The sequence below is a fragment of the Peromyscus maniculatus genome, chromosome 7, assembly GCF_049852395.1.
Source record: "Peromyscus maniculatus bairdii isolate BWxNUB_F1_BW_parent chromosome 7, HU_Pman_BW_mat_3.1, whole genome shotgun sequence".
NCBI classification, from domain to species: Eukaryota; Metazoa; Chordata; class Mammalia; order Rodentia; family Cricetidae; genus Peromyscus; species Peromyscus maniculatus.
This window is the reverse complement of record NC_134858.1, coordinates 37476094-37499614: the sequence shown is the minus strand read 5'-3', so window position 1 is coordinate 37499614 and position 23521 is coordinate 37476094. Positions and strand designations below refer to the sequence as shown.

Genomic DNA, 23521 nt, shown 5'->3' with positions numbered 1-23521 from the left:
TGTTTGTATTCCAGCAACTGAACCCAGAAAAGATTTACTTGGGCTCAGAATTGGAGGTTCTTGTGCATGATTAGTTGGTTCCGTTGCTTTTGAAGAAGCAGCATGTCGTGTGGCAGCACGTGGTAAAACCACTGACCTTGTGGCCAGGCGTAAAGAGAGAAAGGGGAATGGGTAGGGTCTCACCGTCCCCTTCAAGGGCATGCACACAGTGGTCACAAAACTTAAAGTTCCTGTCCCCTGACAGTAATGCCACACTGGGAACTAAGCCTTTAGCACTGGGCCTTTGGGGACATTTTGTGTCCAAACAATATTGAATGGGTCTGTGTCCTTGTGTGACAAAGCTTCTCCTGGGGCAACACAACACACACACACACACACACACACACACACACACACACACACACACACACACACATCTACTGACCCCAGATAAGGAACCCATGACAGATCAAACTATGGGTACCACCAAAGCCCAAACTTGGTGAACCAGTGGGTTTTATTGGAGTTACTTACAGGAAGGTGGGTGAGGGGTCATGTACAGGAGCAGAAATGACTCAAAGACGGATGTATCACCAAGGCCCACCCCAGCATGAGTGACAGCTCACAAAAACCGGGAACCTGGAGCACACTGCACAGCCTGCAGGCAGCTCAAGAGTTTGGAGAATGTCCTTTTCAAGTGACTCAGATGGTCTAAAGCTCTTCTAGGCAGCTCAGCTGGGTTTGGCTTCTTTTAAGTAGCTGGTCTGGTTTCACGCTCGTCTTTGCTGCTCAGCTTCATTTGTCATTAAGAAACGCTCACTTTTACTGCTTTCTCTGGCAAGGAGAGGATCTAGTGAATCTGGTCAGTTTCAGGGACTTCCTGAAGCTGTTTGGAGTTGTTTATCTTCCTGATCAAGGAGCTTCCCTGCTGGACCCAACGTTTCAATCTCAGAGGAAACTGTTACACAACAGCCCTGCCCCACTGTCTCTCACTTTGCCCCTGATGTTCGTTCTCGTTCTCTCTCTCTCTCTCTCTCTCTCTCTCTCTCTCTCTCTCTCTCTCTCTCTCTCTCTCTCTCTCTCTCTCTCTCTCTCCCTCCCCCCCCCTCCCTCCCTCCCTCCCTCCCTCTCTCTCGTATTATTAACATTCTGAAGAGTGGGCAGCTGGTGGAGATCCTTGGTAGTAGTGGGGAGCTTTGGGGAGGGGACAGGATACTCTTTGTATCAGGTGTGTATCCTAATGGTCAGGATAGTACCAGTTTACCAGTTTACCAAACAAGCATTGGGATCAGCCTGCCTAAGTTCAAGTCCCTACCATGTCACTCCTTCGTGACCTTTCTCTGGGTAAGTCATTTTGTCCTGAGTCTATATAACAGAATATATGAGTTATTAATGGCATTGAAGTCAGAGGCTTATTACTGCTCATAACAACAACAACAATGTTTGAAACCTATTCGATAGTTCTGGGTCCCATGTGCTTGAAACTGTGGTAACTACCACACGGTCATCTAGCCTTTTCCCCAGCTTGTGACCTCATTATGTCCATCCCCCTCCATCTTCACTTTATAATGAAGAAGCCCAGTGCTAACTCCAGAATGAGGGTGCAAATGTGGTCCTACCCTAGAGGACATTTATGGAAGCTGCTATGATTGGAGGACACCCCTGGACTAAGTAGGAGAGAGGGATGTTTGGCATCTTGCAACATGCAAAAGTCCTTCACGTCAAAGAAAAAGCCTCAGCTCAGGAGACTTCTGAAACTGGGTTGGGTTGTAGCCTGTGCTTGTAATCCCAACACTTGGGAGGTTAGGAGGTAGGAGCAGGAGGATCAGGAGTTCAAGGTCATCCTCCACTAACTACATAGCCCAAGGCCAGCCTAGGCTATGTGAAACCGGGTCTCAAAGGAATGAAACCTGAACAAACTCACATGACTTCTAACTCTTCCAGACATTTGACAAAAACTAGTTTCACCCATAAAATTTATTTCCCAATATCTCCCATTTCAGGAATTTTCTTTAACTATACTTACTTGTTTTTAAATATACTTCAAATTTGTCTTTAAATATATTTACCTATATTTATGTGCATTGGTATTTTGCCTGTGCACCACACGCATGGTTGGTGCCCCTCGGAGGCCAGAAGAGGGTGTCAGATGCTCCTGAAGCTAGAGTCATAGATGGTTGTGAGCCACCATGTGGGTACCGGGAATTGAACCCGGGTCCTCTGGGAAAGCAGCCAGTGCTCTTAACTACGGAGCCATCTCTCCAGCCCCAGGAATTTCCTTTAATGGTGACCTCTTACAGTTACTCGAATTAGTGTCCCTTTCCTTGATGTTGCCTGTGCTGCAGTTTTGTCGTGGGTGGGTTGCCATGCACAACCAATTTACTTTTAATGGAGGACATACCAATTCTCTGTCCATGCAGCAGCACTCACAGAAAACCTGAAGGTCACAGTATATAGCAGATAGAAAAGTCTCTTAAGCAATTATTATGATTGAAAATTGAATTTAGCAAGTTCATACAATATATAGTCAATATTTACCTTTGATGCTATTCCTGTATAAAAGGAATAAATAACTAGAAAATGAAATTTGAAAACCATTCCATTTACAATAGCACCAGGGGAAGAGGAAGGGTGGAGTCAGGAGTCGCCAGTCACACACAGAGGAAGCAAGATGAAAATGCCCAACTGAGAAAAGGTGCCAAGCCACGTGGCTAAACATAGACAGACTCTCGAAGTAGACGGGCCCAGTGGCGGCCCGCTGAGGTAAACGGGCCCGGCGGCAGCGGCCGACAGGGACATTCAGCCCCGGCAGCACCCGGCAGAGACATTCAGGCCCAGCGGCGGCCCACAGAGGTAGACAGGCCCGGCGGCAGAGACAAGCAGACGCAGGTAGGCCTGCGGCGGCGGCCCGCGGAGGTAGACGGGCCCAGCAGCAGCCCGCTGAGGTAGACGGGCCCAGCGGCGGCAGCCGACAGAGATATTCAGGCCCGGCGGCAGCCGGCAGAGACATTCAGTCCCAGCGGCGGTCCACAGAAGTAGACAGGCCCGGCGGCAAAGACAAGCAGACGCAGGTAGGCCTGTGGCGGCGGCCTGTGGAGGAAGACGGGCCCAGCGGCAGCCTGCTGAGGTAGACGTGCAGCGGCTGACAGGGACATTCAGGCCCGGTGGCGGCCCCCAGAGGCAGACAGACCCAGCGGCAGCTGACAGGGACATACAGGCCCGGCGGCGGACCGCAGAGGTAAACAGGCCCAGGGACGGAGACAAGCAGACACAGCTTGGAACAGGGACGCCCCTAACCCCAACATCTGGGGAAGAAGCTATCTCCGTGGGTCAGAACCAGAACGAATCTGAACACTCCGTCTGAGGACAACCCAGGGCCCAGCTGCTGATCCTGTGAAACCCAACAACTTGGAGGTGTTGGTGAGACTACCCTGCTCAGCTGAAACCCATCTGGGAGAGGATTCAGAAAACAATAGCACCAATATAATCAGCCAGATGTGGTGGCTCACACCTGTAATCCTAGCTCTCAGGAGGCTGAGATGGGGGATACTAGTTCAAACTCAACGTTTGAGTTATTTATCAAAAACAAACCTATCAATATAATTAGGACTAAATTTAAGAAATGAAACACAAGAGTTCTTCATTTTAAACTACCTATTGACAGATTATTCAAGCCCTAAGTAATGGAGAGCTGTACCATATTCTTCAGACCATCGTTATTAAACTGTCAGTTTTACTCAGTTTGAGCTACAGAGTAAATAACATCCCCATCATAAGTCAGCCTGCCATTTCACCAGAAATTGAGCTGACTACTGGACATGGCAGCACAGACCTGTACTCTCAGCACTTGAGAGGTAGAGGCAGGGGAATCAGGATTCCAGGCCAGCTTTAATTACATAGTGAATTCGAGGCCATCCTGGGTTTCATGAGGCCCTCTGTGAAACAACAACATAAATAAACTATACACCAATAAAGAAACAGAATGAGGGGCCGATGAGATGGCTCGGTGTTCATCAGCTCTTGGTACTCTTTAAGAGGGTCTGAATTCAGCCGGGCGGTGGTGGCGCACGCCTTTAATCCCAGCACTCGGGAGGCAGAGCCAGGTGGATCTCTGTGAGTTCAAGGCCAGCCTGGGCTACCAAGTGAGTTCCAGGAAAGGCGCAAAGTTACACAGAGGAAACCCTGTCTCGAAAAACCAAAAAAAAAAAAAAAAAAAAGAGGGTCTGAATTCAATTCTCAGCACCCACGTGGGGCTAATAGCCACCTGTAACTCCAGTTCCCGGGGAGCTGACACCCTCTTCTGGTCTCCATTGGTAGAGCATGTACATGGTGCACAGACACGTGCAGGCCAAACACCAATACACATTAAATCAAAATAAACAAACTTTGAAAGAAACATAATGGGTATCGGAGACTATAGGGGTCCAGCCCCTCGATAGTCCCCTCCCAGGGTCCGGGAAGAATCTACAACCAGCTGATAATTAATCTTTGATGAAAAGAAAAGTCCATACACTTTAGTATTCTGTGATAGTTCTCTCTCTGCACAGCTTCTATTCTGCTCTCATGTCTAGCTCCTTTCTTGCCTGATTTCTCTCTATACTTACCTATTGCTCCCTCTAAATTCTATCTTAATTCTCTCACCTTAATTCTGCCTCATCTAGGTTCTCTTTTTTTTTTTTTTTTTTTTTTTTTGGTTTTTCGAGACAGGGTTTCTTTGTGTATCTTTGCGCCTTTCCTGGAACTCACTTGGTAGACCAGGCTGGCCTCGAACTCACAGAGATCCGCCTGCCTCTGCCTCCTGAGTGCTGGGATTAAAGGCGAGCGCCGCCGCCGCCGCCGCCGCCGCCGCCGCCGCCGCCGCCGCCGCCGCCACCACCAGCTACCAGCTAGTTCTTCCCCATCTGGCTCTTCCTCATCTTCCATCTCGTTCCTCTAGTCCTCTCTTCTAGCCCTTCAATCTAGTTCTTCCCCATCTCAGTTTGTTCCTCTCAAATTCTTTTTTTTTTTTTTTATTTTTATTTTTTTGGTTTTTTCGAGACAGGGTTTCTCTGTGTAGCTTTGCGCCTTTCCTGGAACTCACTTGGTAGCCCAGGCTGGCCTCGAACTCACAGAGATCCACCTGGCTCTGCCTCCCGAGTGCTGGGATTAAAGGCGTGCGCCGCCACCACCGCCCGGCTCCTCTCAAATTCTTACCCATCTAGTTCTTCCACTCTCTTTTCTCTTCTCTCCTTTGTGCCCTAGAAGTCCCGGTATATAAAGGGATGGTCCAAGCTAAATTGTATAAAACTATTACTTAATGTCCACCTAACCTAGGTGGTATCCCCTTGTGGAATTTACCTTAAGTCAGGAGTCTTGTATGTGGGCTGTTATCACTGTTAGTCCTTGGAAATTGGGTGACCACCTGGGCGGTGTCTCCTTGTGGAATTTACCTTAAGTCAGAAGACTCACCTGTGGGTTGTTATCACTGTTAGTCCTCGGAAATTGGGCGACCACCTGGGTGGTGTCTCCTTTAGTCCTTGAAGGTGGCTAGGGGAGATATCTGTTTCTGGAGAAAGCCTTTCCTGAGGCTGTTCTCCAAATGCCTGGAATGTGTATGTCTAGAGAGTGATCAGTCCACATTGTTAGCCCTTCTTAGAGAAAAATCAATTGGGAAAACTATGAAAGCACACATGATTTTCATAACAGAATACAGCTGATATATAACAAGCCAAGTAACACCAAAAACTCCTTGGGATTTGGCTTCCTCTGGAGGAATTCCCTGATTCCTCCAGGTAGTGACTTTGCCATAACCAGCTGATTTCTTACGATATATTTCTGCGGCCCGCAGCAAATGGGGGCTGGAGAGACGGCTCAGAGGTTAAGAGCACTAGCTGCTCTTCCAGAGGACCCAGGTTCAATTCCCCACACCCACGTGGCTGCTCACAATTGTCTGTAACTCCAGTTCCAGGGGATCTGACGCCCTCACACAGACATACAACAGGCTAAACACCAATGCACATAAAATAAAAATAAATTTAAAAAAGAAACATAATGACCTTAAAAGTTAATTTTTAATATTTATATGAAAAAGCAGATTGAAATCATTTTTTTTTTGGTTTTTCGAGACAGGGTTTCTCTGTGTAGCTTTGCGCCTTTCCTGGAGCTCACTTGGTAGCCTAGGCTGGCCTCGAACTCACAGAGATCCGCCTGGTTCTGCCTCCCGAGTGCTGGGATTAAAGGCGTGTGCCGCCGCCGCCGCCGCCGCCGCCGCCGCCGCCGCCGCCGCCGCCGCCGCCGCCGCCGCCGCCGCCGCCGCCGCCGCCCCCCGGCTCATTTTTTTTTAAACTCGAAAAGCAATTAGGGAAGGGAGGCTCATATTAACTTTAAGGCTTTCTATAAACAGCTTGGTGATCCAGCTTAACCACAAACAATGTGAAGAACCAAATTTAGTTCAGTTACTGTATGACAACCAGTAGCAAGACTACCCTCAAACAGTGCTGAGGACCTGGATCTCCAGTGACATTTACTTTGCTTCTGGGCCTAGGGGGGGCTATGCTCATCTGTGGAGCCTCTCATGAGAGACGGGGTGGCTGGGGCAGAGTCCTGTTTACTTACCACTCCTCCTGCCTCTGACTAGTGCCCAGAGGCTACTTCTGTACCTCTCTGTCGGGGTGGTCTGTCCAAATGAGGGTTCATGAAAAGCAGACTTCCTGCAGGGCAGTGGAAGACTCCTACAGTGAATATATCCAGAGAAGCAGGTGGGAGCCTCATGGCTTTGATAATCTAGATTTGGAAGGTTCCCAGAATGTCAACATTCTGTCTATTGTAAGGCAGTCCCCAAAACCAGTCCATATTCCAAGGGAGACAATTAGATTGTACCTTTACTAAAGAAAGGTAAAAAAAAGAGGTTATAGATGTGTTTTAAAAATAGTACTCAAGCTAGGCAATGGTGGCACATGCCTTCTATCCCAGCACTTGGGAGGCAGAGGCAGGCAGATCTCTGTGAGTTCGAGGCCAGCCTGGTCTACAGAGTGAGTTCCAGGACAGCCAGGACTGTTACACAAAGAAACCCTGTCTCGGTAAAAACAGAACAAAACAAACAAACAAACAAAAAAAAATAGTACCAAAAAAAAAAAAAAACAAAGAAGGGTAGGGTTCTGGAATGAAATTCACCTAAGAGAAAGTATGGCAACAATGAAAAAGTATCTAAAGAAAGACTAGAACAGCCGCCACCCGAGGAGTTTTTTCCCAAGACTTGTGATAACACTCATCAGCAGAGAGAGGTGAGTTAGAAGATGAAGCTGGGTGGAGGACCGGGCCTCAGTGTTGGACATCTGCCCTAGGTTCAACCCAGTACTGCTGAAAACGGGGTGGGGTGGGCAGAAAAGCCAAGGTCACTCAAGGCCCCCAAATCTCACGAGCCTGCACATCTTCACTTCCCACTAACATGCCCTTCTTTCTTCCGGCTTTTCGTACTCATTCCTTAGGGTTGGCTTAGACACTGGCCTCCTTCATCCAAGTGTGGGTCTAGTGTTCTTTCTATTGGGCTCCATGACTCACTAACACTTACCAGTGTCTACTATTTTATCCTCATCTCCATTCCTCTCCCCCTTCCTGGAGTCTACGCTGCTTGCAGGCACAAGGCATTGCTTTGAACCTACAGACCCCTAGCAAGCAAGCGATGAATGACTTAAACAAGGGCATGGAGTATTCCTAAGTCACCACACAGGACACACACACATGGGGCTGCCAGACCTCTTGTTTGGCCCCGAGATCTCCTGTTACCTCCCTGCACAAGCCAACTAGAGCTGTGCAGAGCTGGTCTGAGGTAGGCTAAGCTAGTCCCTTAGTGTGACGAGCCAGCTCTTCAGTCTGCTCAGCTGTGGCCTCCCCTCAAGTCTCCCCAAATCAGCCAGTTCCTCTTCCCAGTTCCTCTCTGGGAGTAGATCGACCTGCTTCCAGCTAAAACCTCAGACGCGATAATAGGAGAAAAAAAATAAATAAATAAGGGTTGAGAGTTGGACAGTTGGTGGCAACGAGATGAACATAGATTAATGATGTGGACCTCGCCCTGGCCTCCTCAGCCTGGGCTGGGGAAGGTTCATGGTTGATACCCATTAAAGGGCTTAATGAAATAATTATAATTCACACCCCAGAGCATCAGAGAATCAATACTGGGGAACTTTGAGCCACTCTGGGGGTGGCACCCCACTGGCTTCACAGTTCAGCTCAGCAGGTGGAGCTGGTAGAAGGAAATGCAGTTGACAGGAAAGTTACATTAAAAGAGGGTAATAATAGATTAAAAGCTGCCGGGATCCTGGTGACTGGATGTCAATAACCTTTATTCCCTGCCTTGGCCCAATTCTGCCCCCTCCGTGCACTATTAGCCCAAATCGATGGGCTGTCAATTGACATCCCCAGCTACAGCATTAATGCGAGCTCACAAAGGAAGCCTGGCCTTATATTATCACTCCTCTCGCTTCCAAATTACCACATAATGCAGGCCGCGGGCAGCTTGTGACATGTTAACACTATACACGATTTGTTGGGATTGGACTAAACATTTCATGGCTATAGATTTCATCAGAGACTTGATGACAGAAATAAACTGCCATCCACGGGGAAATCACTGGAAATAATAGAATTAGGCATTGTTTGGGAATCCAGAGGGACAATGGAGGGATGATGAAGGAGGAAGAGAAAAGAGCCGATGGCCTGCTGTGGGGGCAGCGCCCGAGAAAGACTACAATCGAAAGGCCTTGCTTTCATTGGGTCTCAGTAAAGAACAGGTACTTGGATTTTGTCCTTGGCTTCATTTTCAATTTTTACTCAAGAACTGGGGAGAAGATTCTTTCCCCGTGACAACCAGGAATGTGATGGTCGTGGGCTGACCTGTCACTGAATCCTAATCCCAGAACCTCAAATTTGAAAGTAGGGTCCTTACAGAGTTGCCCGGACAGCAAATGTTTAGGGTCCTGCTTCTTTACACATTGACAAGCACAATATGACAGGCAGGTGACGGTAGAGTCAGGAGATTCCCCTCCCAGGCAACTATGACTCCTGCCCAGATGTTGACTTCAGACTACCAGTCTCTAGACTGGAGACAATAAATCTGTTGTTTTAAGCTGTCTATGTGTGTTTGGTGCTTTTATGGCCCCCTTAGGAAATAGTGTTTACTCATGGCTAATGATAGCCCCATTTACTGAGCTCTCTCCCAAGTCAGCTGCAGGGATAAATGTTTTACACATACCGGCTCCCTTCATTCTCCTGATGATCCTAAGGTCGAGTATTGTAACCTCCACTTCTCAGGTAGTTTCAGAAAAGTAATTTGCTCAGCATCGCACACCTTTAGAGGGCACAGCAGGTCTCTGGACAGAAACAGGAGAAATACTAAACCAACAAAAAAGCTTCTGTTGAACTTCCCGAGGTTCAGTTGGTTTCTTGCTTGTAGCTGGCCTTCTTTTCAAGTCTATCTAGTATTTCCTACCCTACCTATTTGGTTTGAATTGAGCCCCACTGCAAATATACATCAAACCACATGGTATACCACCACGGCCTCGAACTTGCATTCCTCCTGCCCACCTCCTAAGTGCTGGCATACAGGCATGAGGCAGCCCCCCTGGCCTTAGATACTTGTGAGAAGGAAAAAACTGTCCTATTCCTTCTCCTTCATCCCAATATTGTAACAGTTCTCTCCCATTTGATCTCTCTCTCTCTCTCTCTGCTCTTTTCCCTACAGCCACTTGGTGGAAATGTTAAAGGAGTCACAAAGACCATGTATTATATGCTTCTGTGTCTGCAAAATGTTCAAAATGGATGCATGGCTAAGGGAGTTTGTGACTAAGAAACAGTGGTAACGGATAGAGTTTTGTTGACTAAATTGTTTTACATCATTCTGTAAATATGTAAATATACACAAAATACTGACCAAAAAATAAATAAATAAATAAAAGATGGTATATGGCCGGGCGGTGGTGGCGCACGCCTTTAATCCCAGCACTCGGGAGGCAGAGCCAGGCGGATCTCTGAGAGTTCGAGGCCAGCCCGGGCTACCAAGTGAGCTCCAGGAAAGGCGCAAAGCTATGCAGAGAAACCCTGTCTCGAAAAACCAAAAAAAAAAAAAAAAAAAAAAAAAGATGGTATATGAACTGTTAAAACTGTTGTCTTTTCTTAGAGACATGAGTTATAGCCAAGGCTCTACCTTGAACTCACCATACAACTACAGATGATGCTGAACTTCTGATCCTTGTCTCCACCTCCCAAGTGCTACACTACAGTCATGGGTCACACCGAGTTTTCTATGGTGCCAGGACTGAATCCTGCTGGGCAAGCATTCCCACCTGAGCCTCATTGTCTTTGCAAAGGTCAGCTCAGAAGTGAGTTTAAGTTCAAAGGGTAAGACAGGAACATCCGCTTAGCCACTGAGCCTTTGCTCCCCTGCCCGCCCCTCTACTCTACCTGCATTCACACACTAAACTCTCTACCTCAAGCCATGCCCCACTCCATCCCCAGCAGGGAGGGGCACTTGCTCACGTGCTTGGACATGAATGTGGACATTTGGGGCTGGCTTGGTCTATCATTAACCTGTGCTTCGTCATGCTGCCAATAAGGCAACATGTGAAAACAAACAAAAAGCACTCCCAACAAAACTGTTCCAGCTGAGCATGGTGGCCTTTAATCCCAACACTCAAGAGGCAAAGGTAGGCAGACCTCTGAGTTTAGGGGCAGCTTGGTCTACAGAGTTCCAGGACAAACAGGGCTATGCAGAGAAATCCTGCCTTGAAAAAATCAAGAGAAAAATATCCCCGGGCAGTTGCTTTATAGTTAGTGCCACCTGCTGGACAAAGATGTCTTAAAATTACACAGGATCATGTGAACCAGGTCTCATTACAGCCCCTACCACTGCTCCACTCCATCAGGACTAAGACACTACTTTCTTGTACACTTCGAGCCTTGAACTCAGTATCATTACATTTGAACTGTTGAGAATTTTATTGCTATGGCTCACAACAAAAATATTTCCCTTAGTAAATTAAAAGTCTACGTTACTTGAGGAACTTTAGCTATAAAATATAAAAATATAAAATATTTTTATTGCTATAGCAATAAAAAATGCATCACAGCTCAATTTTAACTAAAGCCTGGCATGGTAGTCAATGCCAGAGATCTCAGTACTTTCCAGGCAAAATTGAGACAACCGTGAAAAGCTAAGGTAACATGCTGAACTGCAGAAACAGCAATTACCTTCCCTGTAAATTAGACTTAGGAATCAAAATGAATGGCAGTGGAATACTGATGTCCCTGGAGAACATCTAGTTTTGCTTAGTGATTTCTTCCAGAAAAACAATACTAATGTTCACTCTGTAATGGGGCAGGGCAGAGTTGTGTGCTAATAAGCCTACTGCCTTCAGTTCCCAGAACCCAGACTTCGTCTGTCTTCTGACCTCCAGATGTGTGCCCATATATACAGAATTGTAAAAAAAATCTGCAAAGAATTATAGTCTGTGCTCTAAATGTACTGAGGCCTCAAAACAATTATATGGCAGTACATTAATGTACTGGCCAGGGAGTAAGAAAAAAAGTTCTAAGTAGCCCAAGTAATAAGCTGTAGATGTTCCTCAGCTCATACAGTGCTTTCCTAACATGTTGGAAATCTCTTGGTTCAATCCAAGTGGCAGTATGTGCACTACACACCTGTAATCTCAGCACCATAAGGCTTAACTCTTAATAGGCTGAAGTAAATCTGCCTTTCATGCAATTTGTGGCACTAGCCTAAGAGAAGCCCCAACTATTCGCACTAGAGGCAAGAGCTATTAGGCTAGTCTGCCACTAGGTGGCAGCCTAACACTTAATAGTTTTCAGATGTGGAAGCCCCAAAAGATTTACCATTTCCTGGGATTCGGATTACCATTGGCCTACCAACAGCCCCATTTTTTTTGTCTTTGCCAAGAGATTACACCAAAACCCCCACCCTCCCATGGGGCTAAGGCCCTTTTGCTCCCTTCAGCTTTGTCAAATTGGTGCCATTTTTAAGAACCAAATCCAGTTATGTGAAGCTGCAGGTTGAAACTAAAACCCAAATTCACTGCTTGTGAATCTTGTCAATCTTATTCTCCCAGTTAATGTTCATCATCCCAAAGCTCAACTGATGAGTAAACCCACTGAGGTTTTATTTCCACCCTCACTGTGCCAGGTGTGGTGGCACAGGCTTCTCAAACCAGCATTTAGAAAACAAGTCAGCTAGAGATCTAGCTGAGTCACATTTCAAAAACCACCTCTGGCTCATAAGTTACACACTCAGGACAACTGTATGGTGCCAATTTAAATAATTTTATTAGACATTCCATTTTCCACCTGTTTTATCAGACATTGCATTTTCCGTTTAGGATACAGTGCTTATAAAGTGCAATGTTTTATTTACTTCCTCTCCCTGTGCACATGTTCCATGTTCAAGTATTGAGAATGCCCAGTAATTTATTGTAGCAGCTTCAATTTAAAACTGCTATGAAACTTGCTAAATTTGGGTCCTTCAATTGTTTCCCTGTGGAACAATGCTACACCTCTACTTGGACTGACTTAATCCACCTCCTCAATGGTGGGCCCTGAAGAAGCACCACCAGATGGAGGAGCTCCTCCTCCAGGGAAGCCCCCAGGCATCCCTCCTGGCATGCCACCAGCACTCTGGTACAGCTTGGTAATGATGGGGTTGCAGACTTTCTCCAGTTCCTTCTGCTGGTGTTCAAACTCTTCCTTCTCTGCAGTCTATGAAGAGAAAAGTATCAAATTACTAGAGGTCTTTAAACAGTTCATTCTGAGGGGCTGCCAACTAAAGGCTACATTACAGGAACCCATTCCTTAGCCTTAAGAGTCACTCAGACATCCAAGGAAGGTAACTGCCAACACTGCTTTGCATTCTGGTGGAAACCGCGAATGTTTTGGACCATTCATCACAGTGACCCCTACTCAGCATCCATCTATATATACTACTCCCTCTTATTGGCAACAGAACACCTACCTGATTCTTATCCAGCCAGCTGATGATTTCATTACACTTGTCTAGAATCTTCTGTTTGTCCTCATCATTGATCTTGCCTTGAAGTTTCTCATCTTCAACTGTTGCTTTCATGTTGAAAGCATAGGACTCCAATGAATTCTTGGAGGAAACCTTGTCTCTCTGCTTCTCGTCTTCAGCTTTGTACTTCTCAGCCTCCTGGACCATGCGCTCAATATCCTCCTTGCTCAAGCGGCCTGGTTAAAACACAAAATTATGAGCAAATCTTAGAATTCAAGTTAGATAGACCACTAGGGCTGAATCCTATTAGAAGGCAGTTGCTATGGCCACACTTACCCTTGTCATTGGTGATGGTGATCTTGTTCTCCTTGCCTGTGCTCTTATCTACAGCAGAAACATTGAGGATGCCATTGGCATCAATGTCAAAAGTGACTTCAATCTGAGGAACACCACGGGGTGCTGGAGGTATGCCTGTAAGTTCAAACTTTCCAAGCAGGTTGTTATCCTTGGTCATGGCTCTTTCACCTTCGTACACCTTGAGGAAAAGTAAAAACACAGTAATTAAGATATTGGATTTAGAATGAAAGAACCAAAAAAAAAAAAAATCACCTCAATTAGGGGAAGATCAGTCGCTCAGACATCCAAGGAAGGAACTAGCCAACACAGCATTTCTGGTGGAAACTACGAATGGTTTTGGAATCCATCATCACAGCGAAGACTTCCCTGGGTTTTCTATATAAACCAAAGCAAAACTCTATAAACATACCTGAATGAGCACACCAGGCTGGTTGTCAGAGTAGGTGGTGAAAGTCTGTGTCTGCTTGGTAGGGATGGTGGTATTGCGCTTGATGAGGACAGTCATGACTCCACCAGCAGTTTCAATACCAAGGGAGAGAGGAGTGACATCCAAGAGCAGCAAATCCTGAACATTCTCAGACTTGTCTCCAGACAGAATGGCAGCCTGGACAGCTACAAAAGGGAAAATAAAGGTTAGAAACAACCACCCTACTAAGTTCAATCACTTCAACACATTTCATTCGCTCAGACATCCAAGGAAGGAACTAGCCAACACAAAACTTCTGGTGGAAACTACGAATGGTTTTGGAATCCATCATCACAGCGAACTTATCTTAAGGGCCTCTTTAAAGAGGGACTTTTTGGACTGTCAAGACAAGTATGTAGGGCCTTATTTACCTGCACCATAAGCAACAGCTTCATCGGGGTTAATGCTCTTATTCAGTTCTTTTCCATTGAAGAAGTCTTGCAGAAGCTTCTGAATCTTGGGGATTCTGGTAGAACCACCCACCAGGACAATGTCATGGATCTGTGACTTGTCTAGTTTGGCATCTCGAAGGGCCTTTTCTACAGGGTCCAGAGTGCCTCGGAACAGGTCAGCATTTAATTCTTCAAATCGAGCACGGGTAATGGAGGTATAGAAGTCGATTCCCTCATAGAGAGAATCAATCTCAATACTGGCCTGGGTGCTGGAGGAGAGGGTACGCTTAGCCCGTTCACAGGCAGTACGCAGACGCCTGACAGCTCTCTTGTTCTCACTGATGTCCTTCTTGTGCTTCCGCTTAAACTCAGCAATGAAATGGTTGACCATTCGGTTATCAAAGTCTTCTCCACCCAAGTGGGTGTCTCCAGCTGTTGATTTGACCTCAAAAATTCCATCCTCAATAGTGAGGATTGACACATCAAAAGTACCACCTCCCAAGTCAAAAATCAGCACATTCCTTTCAGCTCCAACCTGTCATTGAAAAAAAATATTCTTAGCTCATATACTTCTGGTGGTGTGCAAATTAACCTAAGCCAAATTTGTGCTTGAACACATACCTTCTTATCTAACCCATAAGCAATAGCAGCAGCGGTTGGTTCATTGATAATTCGAAGCACATTGAGGCCGGCAATAGTTCCAGCATCTTTTGTTGCCTGTCGCTGAGAGTCATTGAAGTAGGCTGGCACAGTGACCACAGCATTGGTGACAGTCTAGAAAATACAATCAGTAATTTGCACAATTGTTAGCTTAGCAAATTCCAGCACTTAACAGAATGCTTTTCAGAATCAAGAGCCACCCCAAATTGACACGTGCTAAAACCCACCTTCCCAAGATAGGCTTCTGCAATTTCCTTCATCTTCGTCAGAACCATAGAGGACACCTCCTCTGGGTAGAAACTTTTTGTCTCTCCTTTGTATTCTACTTGGACCTTGGGCCTGCCTGCATCATTCACCACCATGAAAGGCCAGTGCTTCATATCAGACTGAACAACAGCATCATCAAACCTACGTCCGATCAAACGTTTGGCATCTGTAAAATAAATGTATTTCATTTTACTACACCACTAAATCACAAATTAAGGGAGCCCAGAAGTTATGTTGTACTTTAGCCCACTAAAGGAGTGGTCCCTTATCACCGAAGGGGGGGGTGGGGAAAGATGACATCCGGGGCACAATGGCCCACATTCAATACCTTGCGACACACTACACTGCCCATTTTATCAGTTGCAGCGTTAATTTCTCAGGCTGCGGCAGCCTAGAAAAAAGCTTCCCAGCCCACATAAAAAATTGGCTCCTTACCAAAAACTGTGTTGGTGGGGTTCATTGCAACCTGATTCTTCGCGGCATCCCCAATTAGCCGTTCTGTGTCAGTGAAAGCAACGTAGCTCGGTGTGGTTCGGTTTCCCTGGTCATTGGCAATTATCTCCACCTTCCCGTGCTGGAAGACACCCACACAGGAGTAGGTGGTGCCAAGATCGATGCCGACTGCAGGTCCCTTAGACATGGTTGCTGCAAGAGAACGGCACAGAGGAGAAAATGGTTACTAAGCGGCTTCCTGCCCCTCCCCGGAGTCCGGACCGCAATGGCTGTGGGTTCCTGCCAGCCCAGACCGATCACCTGAGGCGGCGCACAAGGCTCAGGACGGCACTGCTGCAGTCCCGGCGGCCGTGCCAGCGCTGGCAGCGCCCGCCCCTGGCTGGAGCAACCATCTGTCCTGAAGGTCTGCGACAATGGCTGAGCACGTGGCCCCGGCCCCGAGCGCCCAGCCCCCCCTCCCCTCCCCGCGCCGTCCGGACCGCGCACTGCGGCCGCCGGGCTCGCCCTCCTCGACTATTCCAAGCAGCTCGCTCCCGGGCGCCTGTCGAAAGCCTCCCTCTCCCAACCCGGGGACCGGAGTCGTGGATGCGGCCCGGGGCCGCCGCGGCCCCCCTCCCCCGCCGCGCGGAGCCTCCAGGCCATGGCGGCGCCGCCCTGCCTAAGCCCATCCTCCCCTTCTCCAGCTGCAGCCGCGGTCTCCGGGGACGGAGGCCTAAGCCGCGCCGCGCCCGCCGCCCGAGCACCCCTGCTGCCCGCTGCAACCCGGCCGCGGCCCTCCCCACCCCAGCCACCCGAGTCCCAGGCCTCACCTGGCGTGTAGGCCTGTGCTGCGCTAGCGACGAGACCGCACAAATTCCCCCCGAAAGCTGCCTCCGCGTTCAATGAGACCGGTTTCCGCCCGCCTCACTGTCTCTTATACCCTGTCTTAGAACCTTCCAGAAGGATCCCGCCCCGTCCCGCTGCCCATCAGAGCCCCTCAGCCAGTGGGCGACGGGTCGCGTCTGAACGCACCAATGAGGAACCAGGACGCCCCCCCGGGGCCCGCCTCCGCCCCGCCCCCGCCCCGCCCCACCTGGCGATGACGCACGCCCGCAGCGTTCTGGAACTTTCATGCTCGCCCCCGCGCTCCGCACGGCCCGTGGGGGGGGCGGGGGGGGGAAGGGGAGGGCGGGGCGCAGGGAGCCCGCGCGCGGGAGTCCTCTGTCACTCAGGGCTGGCGGGGGAGGGGGTGGAGGGAGGCGGCCGAGTGTACGCATGCGCGTCCTTGTCCGCGGGCGCGGGCGGGGAGCGGAAGGAAGCGGACGCGGGAAGGCGGGTCGATCCGCCACGGACCAATGACGGCCGTGTTCTCCGCGACCTGGGCCTCTCGGGAGCCTGGGCCGGGGGGGAGAGGAGCCCGAGGGGAGGGGGAGTCCGGGAAGAGAAGACGGAAGTGGGCCGAGGACAAAATGGCGGCGAGGGTTGTCGCGCCCCTCCCCCGCCCGCCCGCTCCTCCGGCCCGGCCCGCTCGCTCCGCCAGCCCCGCGGGCCATCGGCTTCCGCCAGGTGTGGCGCGGTCCGCCGCCCTGAGACGGATGGGGCGGCCGCGCTGGCGTGGCCGGGTCGCCGTGCCGCCTCGGAGGTGGCGCGGCCCCCGGAGGAATGGAACGCGCCCGTCCGCAGCCCCCAGGGCGGAGGCCCAGCCGTGCCTGACCGGGTCCCGGGGTCCCCAGGACCCTCGGCCGTGCCCCTCAGTGAGAGGAAGGGTCCAGTCCTGGCTGATGGCCGCAGCCGAGCGCCCCTCCCCACCTCGGGACTGCGGCCGCGTGGCCTCTGTCCCCTCCCGGTCCCTCCAGACCGCTCCCTCCGTGGGGGAAGGAAAAAAATGTGCAAAAGGGTGTTTTTTTGTTTTCCCCCCTCCCGAGGGTGAGCCGGGCCTTGGCAGTCCTCGTTTCCGGCAGCCCTGTGTCCTTGATGGAGCCGTCTCGACCTTTTATTTTCAGTAACATGAGGTAATGTCTCCCCCGACTTGACTTGCCCCAAACCGAAGGGCGCGAGCGCGCAGAGTCCCTGCAAACGTGACAGTGGCCGCCGGCGCGGGCGCCGGACCCCGGAACCGCAGTGCGCCGAGGCAGGCAAGGGCGTCCGGGGTCCGCGCCCACCGAGCCCCGCTCGCCTGCCCGGCCACGTGTCCTCTCCGACGGGCAGAGCGGCTGCTTATCAGCCGCACATCGGTTTATTTTTTAAAGAAGAGTACTGTAGCTACTCGGAATTAGGCTGTTTGAATTGGAAGGTCTCCAGACCACGTGAGGACGGCTATCCGAAGGCTCTTTGTCCTTATCAAAGCCAGTAATAACCGAACCAAAGTCATAAAGGAATAACTCCCCCCACCCCCACCCCGTATTTGAATCTTGGCATGGAGTTCCTGGAGGGATGTACTTTTTGTGACTGTCCAAGAAGATCGTTTTAATACGGTGCTTTTCGTGTAAATGTGAACACACGTGCTTATTTCTTACGGCTTTTCTAAAGTATATATCGCTCACCCCCATATCAGGAACGAGAGGCACAAAGACATCACAACTCCTTTGTCTTAGGCTCACCCCTGGCCGATTTTCTAAGCTACAGTGTCACTGGGTGTGGCGGCTTACACTTACAGTCAGCACTCCGGAGGTGGAGGATCAGGAGTTCTGCTAGACCCAGCTTGGAATATATGAGACGGTCAGTCAGTCTGTAAAATGAAATTTGAAAAATGAGGAGCTTGAGTCTGTTTGACAAGTGTTCTTTCTGGGAGGTCCGGTGGTGAGGGCCTATGACCCTTGCTACTACAGAGGCTGAAACAAGGAAGGGAGCTCAAGGCCTGCCTGGACTAGAGCGTGAGTTAAAGGCAAACCGGAGCAACTTAGTGAAACCCTGTCTCAAAATAAGAAGTAAAAGCGTAAAAGCGAGGCCCGATTAGAAGACAGGACATCCTGAGGATGGGAGAGGAGGGAAGAAGCCTCCTGCCTGTGGAAAAACAAGCATTCCAGCAAAATTAACAACTGCTCAATGCCCTCCCTTTCCAGGAATCTCACTGTAAACCCCATTCACAGGGAACAAACTTTTACTAACCCCCTGGTGCAATCCTAATGGCTCCAGACTTCGTCTTATCGGACGACAGTTCCAGCCAAGGCATCTCTGGAGCCAACCTATAATCTCACTATCAAGAGAGGGAAAGGGGGCAGGGAAATGTCAGGACCTGCAGTCCAGGGAGTTCCCGGTTAGTGCTGCCTCAGCCTTGATCTCTTAACAGGCTTCCCTCTGGAGCAAATGGTGGTTAATGCAGAGACTCAAGGCTGGTCAGACTGCTGAGAACAAGCGACTGTAGAGTGTTCAGCCTTAAAGGGACATCATAACACCTCCTCCAAGACTCAGGAAGCATTCGGGAAGAGGGGGTAGAGAGAAGTAAGAGCCAGATGATGGGACAGAGGATCATGAAATGTTTCTGGGCATGGCATGGCAGTGGCACTCATGAAGTCGGTGGCTGGCATTGCCAGCATAGGATCTGCGCAAGCCTGATCCTCCGAACATTCAGTCTAGATGGGGGAGGGGCTCAAGGAGCCCTGCCTCACCCAGGGAGCAGATGGTTTGATTGCTGGTGGAGAGAAAGTCTTGAGTGGGTAACCACTGGTGAATAAGCCATGCTCTAGTGGATATAACTCCATACTCTGCCCACAAAGGCAGCCTTGATTAAGCCCAGTGGATCCCAAAGTAAAAACAAAAGACATGAAAGGGAGTTGGGGACCTTTTAAAAAAGCCTCTTCTGGCTTCCTCGGGCACCCACACACAGGGACACATATTCACACACAGAAGAAGGTGTCAGATCCCCTGAGAATAGTTATAGGTGGAGGAAAGCCTCCTGACATGTGTCAAGAACTGAACTCCAGTCTTTCAGAAGAGCAGCAAACACTTTTTTTTTTTCTTGCTTTTTCGAGACAGAGTTTCTCTGTGTAGCTTTGCGCCTTTTCTGGGACTTGCTTTGGACACATGCTGGCCTCGAACTCACAAAGATCCGCCTGGCTCTGCCTCCCAAGTGCTGGGATTAAAGGTGTGTGCCACCACCGCCCGGCGCAGCAAACACTCTTAACCACTGAGCCATCTAGCCAGCCCAGAATGGGGATTTGTTGAATGAGAGACCAATGGGGGGGGGGGGCTGCCAAGGGGATAAGAGTGGGTGAGGGGGCTGCTCCTTCACCATCATGTCATGCCCACTCAGCTGAGGAGTTGTCATGAGCAAGGTCCGCCCTCCCAAACTGAAGAGATTTATGGACAAGAATTACCATTGAAGTTAAATGGTGGCCGACATGTACAAGGAATACTGCGGGGACTTTAATCCCTTTTATGAGTCTCCTGATTGATGAGTGTGTGGGGATGGTAACTAGTGGGCAACACATGAATATCAGAATGGTGGTCACAGGAGGAAACAGCATCATCATGTAGGAAGCCTTGGAAAGAGTCTAAGCAATGGCTGTTCAGCACAGGGGTCACATCTCTTCCCCAGAGGGACTGTTTGACTGTGATGTAGAATTGGGTCGTGTTTTCATATAAAACGTTTTGCTAAGTAAACTTTTGTGATTCACTATGGGGCAGGGGGCATGAGGGAACCAGTGTGACCGGAATGCACTAGATGTATCTGGGACTTCTGGCCTAATTACTGCTAAGTTCCAGTCTCAAGAGGATAAGGTTATGATACCCGACACCTTCCTCTGAGCTCTGCAAGCTTACAGGCACACACAACTGCACATATACCACACTATACATACACACATGAACAGAAAAAGGTTTTTTGGGTTTTCTTTTAGGTTTTTTTTTTTTTTTTTTTTTTTGGTTTTTCAAGACGGTTTCTCTGTGTAGCTTTGCGCGTCTTTCCTGGAACTCACTCTGTAGACCAGGCTGGCCTCGAACTCAGAGATCCGCCTGGCTCTGCCTACCAAGTGCTGGGATTAAAGGCGTGCGCCACCACCGCCCGACTCCAGAAATAGTTTTTAGACAGCAGAACAATTAGCATCAGCTTCTGGTCGCTCAAAGTGTGTTCCAGGGTTTGAATCGTGTTCTTACTATCTATTAAAAGCACAAAGGGAGCCGGGCGGTGGTGGTGCACGCCTTTAATCCCAGCACTCGGGAGGCAGAGCCAGGCGGATCTCTGTGAGTTCGAGGCCAGCCTGGGCTACCAAGTGAGCTCCAGGAAAGGCGCAAAGCTACACAGAGAAACCCTGTCTCGAAAAACCAAAAAAAAAAAAAAAAAAAGCACAAAGGGCCGGCAAGATAGCCCAGAAGGTAAACTGTCTGCCATGCAGACATGAAGACATGGGTTTGAGTCTTGGAAGCCATGTAAAGGAAGAAAAAGCAAACTGGTCCTACAAGGTGGCACTCTGACCTCCACATGCACACCGTGGCATGAATGCCCCTTCCCCTATAAAAAATAAAACTAAGACAAAATAAAAGCAGAAAATAAAGTGAATGTTGTGTCTTTGCTTCTAGCAGCTCAGGGTTTCAAACAGCAAATTTACTTATTCCAGAGCTGAGATTAACCAAGCAGAGTGATGCAGACCTACACCCCAACACTCAGGAGGTGCAGACAGGAAAGGCACTAGTTCTAGGCCAAGGAGGGCTACCCAGGGAGACTGTTAAAAAAAAAAAAAAAGACCAGGGTGCTTGTACACACCTGTAATCCCAGCACTCGGGAGGCAGAGGCCTAAGGCTCATTTCAAGTCTGAGGCCAACCACATCCACTGAGTGAGACCCTCTGTGCTGGTTCACTTTCTATTGCTGTGATAAACACCATGACCAAAGGCAGCACGGGAGGAGAGAGTTGATTTCCTCATATAGTTTATAGTCCATTGGAGGGGAAATCAGGGAAGAAACTCAAGGCAGGAACCTGGAGGCAGGACTGAAGCGGAGACCAGAGGAACACTGCTTACTGGCTTGCTCTCTGGGGCTTGCTCAGTTTGTTTTTTGTTTGTTTGTTTTTTCGAGGCAGGGTTTCTCTGTGTGGTTTTGGAGCCTGTCCTGGAACTCACTTTGTAGACCAGGCTGGCCTCAAACTCACAGAGATCTATATGCCTTTGCCTCCCAAGTGTCGAGATTGGAGGCGTGTGCAACCACCGCCCAGCTCAGTTTTTTTTTAATAGAACCCAGGATCACCTGCCCAGGGGTGGTACCACCCTCAGTGGTCTGGGGCATCTCACATCAACTATTTAATTAATTATTTAATCCCAGCACTCAGGAAGCAGAGGCAGGTGGATCTTCCTGAGTTCCAGGTTAGCCTGGTCAACAGAGTGAGTTCTAGGACAGCCAGGGCTACACAGAGAAACCCTGTCTGAAAAAAAAAGAAAGAAAGAAAATGTCCCACAGATTTGCCTACCAGCTAATCTGATAGAAGTGTTTTCTCAACTGACATTCCCACTTCTCAGATAACTCTAGTTTGTGTTAAGCTGACAACAAAAACAAATGAATAAAAACCCCCAAAATGAACCAGCACACCTTTTCTAAAGAATAAAAAAAAAAAATCAAAGTTTGGGTGCTTGGGGTGCTGCCTGGAAATAGGGTAACGATGTACATTGGTGTGTGCCTACCACATGCTAAGCACTGTTTTAAGTAGGTGGCACACACTACTCATTTACTTTTAATTACAAGGTCAGGCATGAGGCACTTGTCTGCACTCAAAATATGAGAGGCAAGAGGATCATGACTTTGAGCCTGAGCTAATAGTGAGACTCAGTCTCAAGAAGAACAACAGAAAATGTATCCCAGATCTCCAGAAGTAAGAGTTCTGTGATTACAAAACAGAACCTTCTGTTTCTCTTCCTATAGTACAAGGCCTTCAGAGCTTTAGAGGGTAAATAAAATGTGTAGGACTTTATTTTTCTGTCCTTTGTCTATCATTTCGTTTCCTGTTTTTCCCCTTAGGGTTCTTAGGTCTGGAAGTGTCAGAACATTTAGGTCTTTTTATCTCAGAGACCCAAGATCCATAAAATCTGAATTTGTCATGCTCTTGCTGTTTAATGAGAGTCTAATGAGGCAGGTAGTATATGAAGGCCAGGCTGATGGATGGAGAGATGGCTCAGAGGTTAAGAGCACTGGCTGCTCTTCCGGAGGTCCTGAGTTCAATTCCCAGCAACCACATGATGGTTTATAAACATCTGTAATGAAATCTGGTGCCCTCTTCTGGCCTGTAGGGATGCAGGCAGAACACTGCATGCATAATAAAAAAATATTAAAAAATAAATAAATAAGAAAGAAAGAAAGGCAGGCCAGGGTACCCAAATTTATATTGTGTGTAGAGTATAAATGGGATTCATAGGTGTATGCGCTCTCTGGTAGCAGTAACTTATTTGTGGGGTTGGGGATTTAGCTTAGTGGTAGAGCGCTTGCCTAGCAAGTGCAAGGTCCTGGGTTCTGCGTCCTCAGCTGGGGGTGGGGAAAGTTATTATTCAGGATCAAAGAACGATAAACTTAAATGGAAATTCCATCAGAAACAGCCCCTCTTAGAATCAATGACATGACTAAAAACTGCAGTATGTGGCCTGATTGTCCAAGACTTGAATGTGTTTACTGCATTCCTTCAGGAAAATTGAAACCAGAATGATCCAAACTGATATTAGTATTTTGCCTTTCTAACTGTAGCAAAGTATAAATTACTTCACATAAACATGAAGACATACATGTAAGTCATCCTAATATCATTTTCTTTTATTATACTATACAAAGGAAATTAAGGAAAATATTTAGCCACATTGAACATTAAAAGCAGCCTGCTGTCTAACTATTGAGTTCTTTTTCTACAGCCTCTGTGTGTGGAGCAAGGACCCAGGACACTCGTGTTTCCTTATGTGACTCGAATGTCAACTGTTTTACACAGATCTTTGTTGTTTTGTTTTTGCTTTGAAACAGGATCTCACTGTGTAGCTTTGGCTGGCCTGGAACTTACTCTGTAGACTG

At 48.5% G+C, this 23521-nt stretch overlaps 1 protein-coding gene, 2 non-coding genes and 1 pseudogene across 3 annotated transcripts; 1 reads left to right on the top strand and 3 right to left on the bottom strand.

Moving 5' to 3' along the window:
* Positions 1-12269: 12269 nt before the first annotated feature.
* Hspa8 (heat shock protein family A (Hsp70) member 8) lies at positions 12270-16533 on the bottom strand. Its single transcript, XM_006981229.4, has 9 exons — positions 16375-16533; positions 15548-15757; positions 15073-15278; positions 14807-14959; positions 14165-14720; positions 13737-13939; positions 13307-13505; positions 12974-13206; positions 12270-12720 (listed from the first exon to the last, which is right to left on the bottom strand). Exons 2-9 carry the CDS (start codon positions 15750-15752, stop codon positions 12535-12537), a joined length of 1941 nt encoding a protein of 646 aa, XP_006981291.1. The 5' UTR covers positions 15753-15757; positions 16375-16533; the 3' UTR covers positions 12270-12534.
* Positions 13600-13685, bottom strand: LOC121831281 (small nucleolar RNA SNORD14). The gene has a single exon (XR_006074649.1). It is a non-coding gene; the product is annotated as a small nucleolar RNA SNORD14 (small nucleolar RNA).
* LOC121831280 (small nucleolar RNA SNORD14) lies at positions 14008-14093 on the bottom strand. The gene has a single exon (XR_006074648.1). It is a non-coding gene; the product is annotated as a small nucleolar RNA SNORD14 (small nucleolar RNA).
* Positions 16534-19701: 3168 nt separating the features above from the next.
* LOC121830798 (small nuclear ribonucleoprotein G pseudogene) lies at positions 19702-20181 on the top strand (annotated as a pseudogene).
* The last annotated feature ends 3340 nt before the right edge of the window (positions 20182-23521 follow it).

Bases quoted from the DNA above. Each gene is read 5' to 3' on its own strand.
- Hspa8 (XM_006981229.4), bottom strand. From the start codon at position 15,752: ATGTCTAAGGGACCTGCAGTCGGCATCGATCTTGGCACCACCTACTCC. The intron at 14,721-14,806 runs GTATGTGTTCAA...TTTCAATGACAG, and splicing joins CTTATGGGTTAGATAAGAAG to GTTGGAGCTGAAAGGAATGT. The intron at 13,940-14,164 runs GTAAATAAGGCC...TCCCTTTTGTAG, and splicing joins AGCTGTTGCTTATGGTGCAG to CTGTCCAGGCTGCCATTCTG.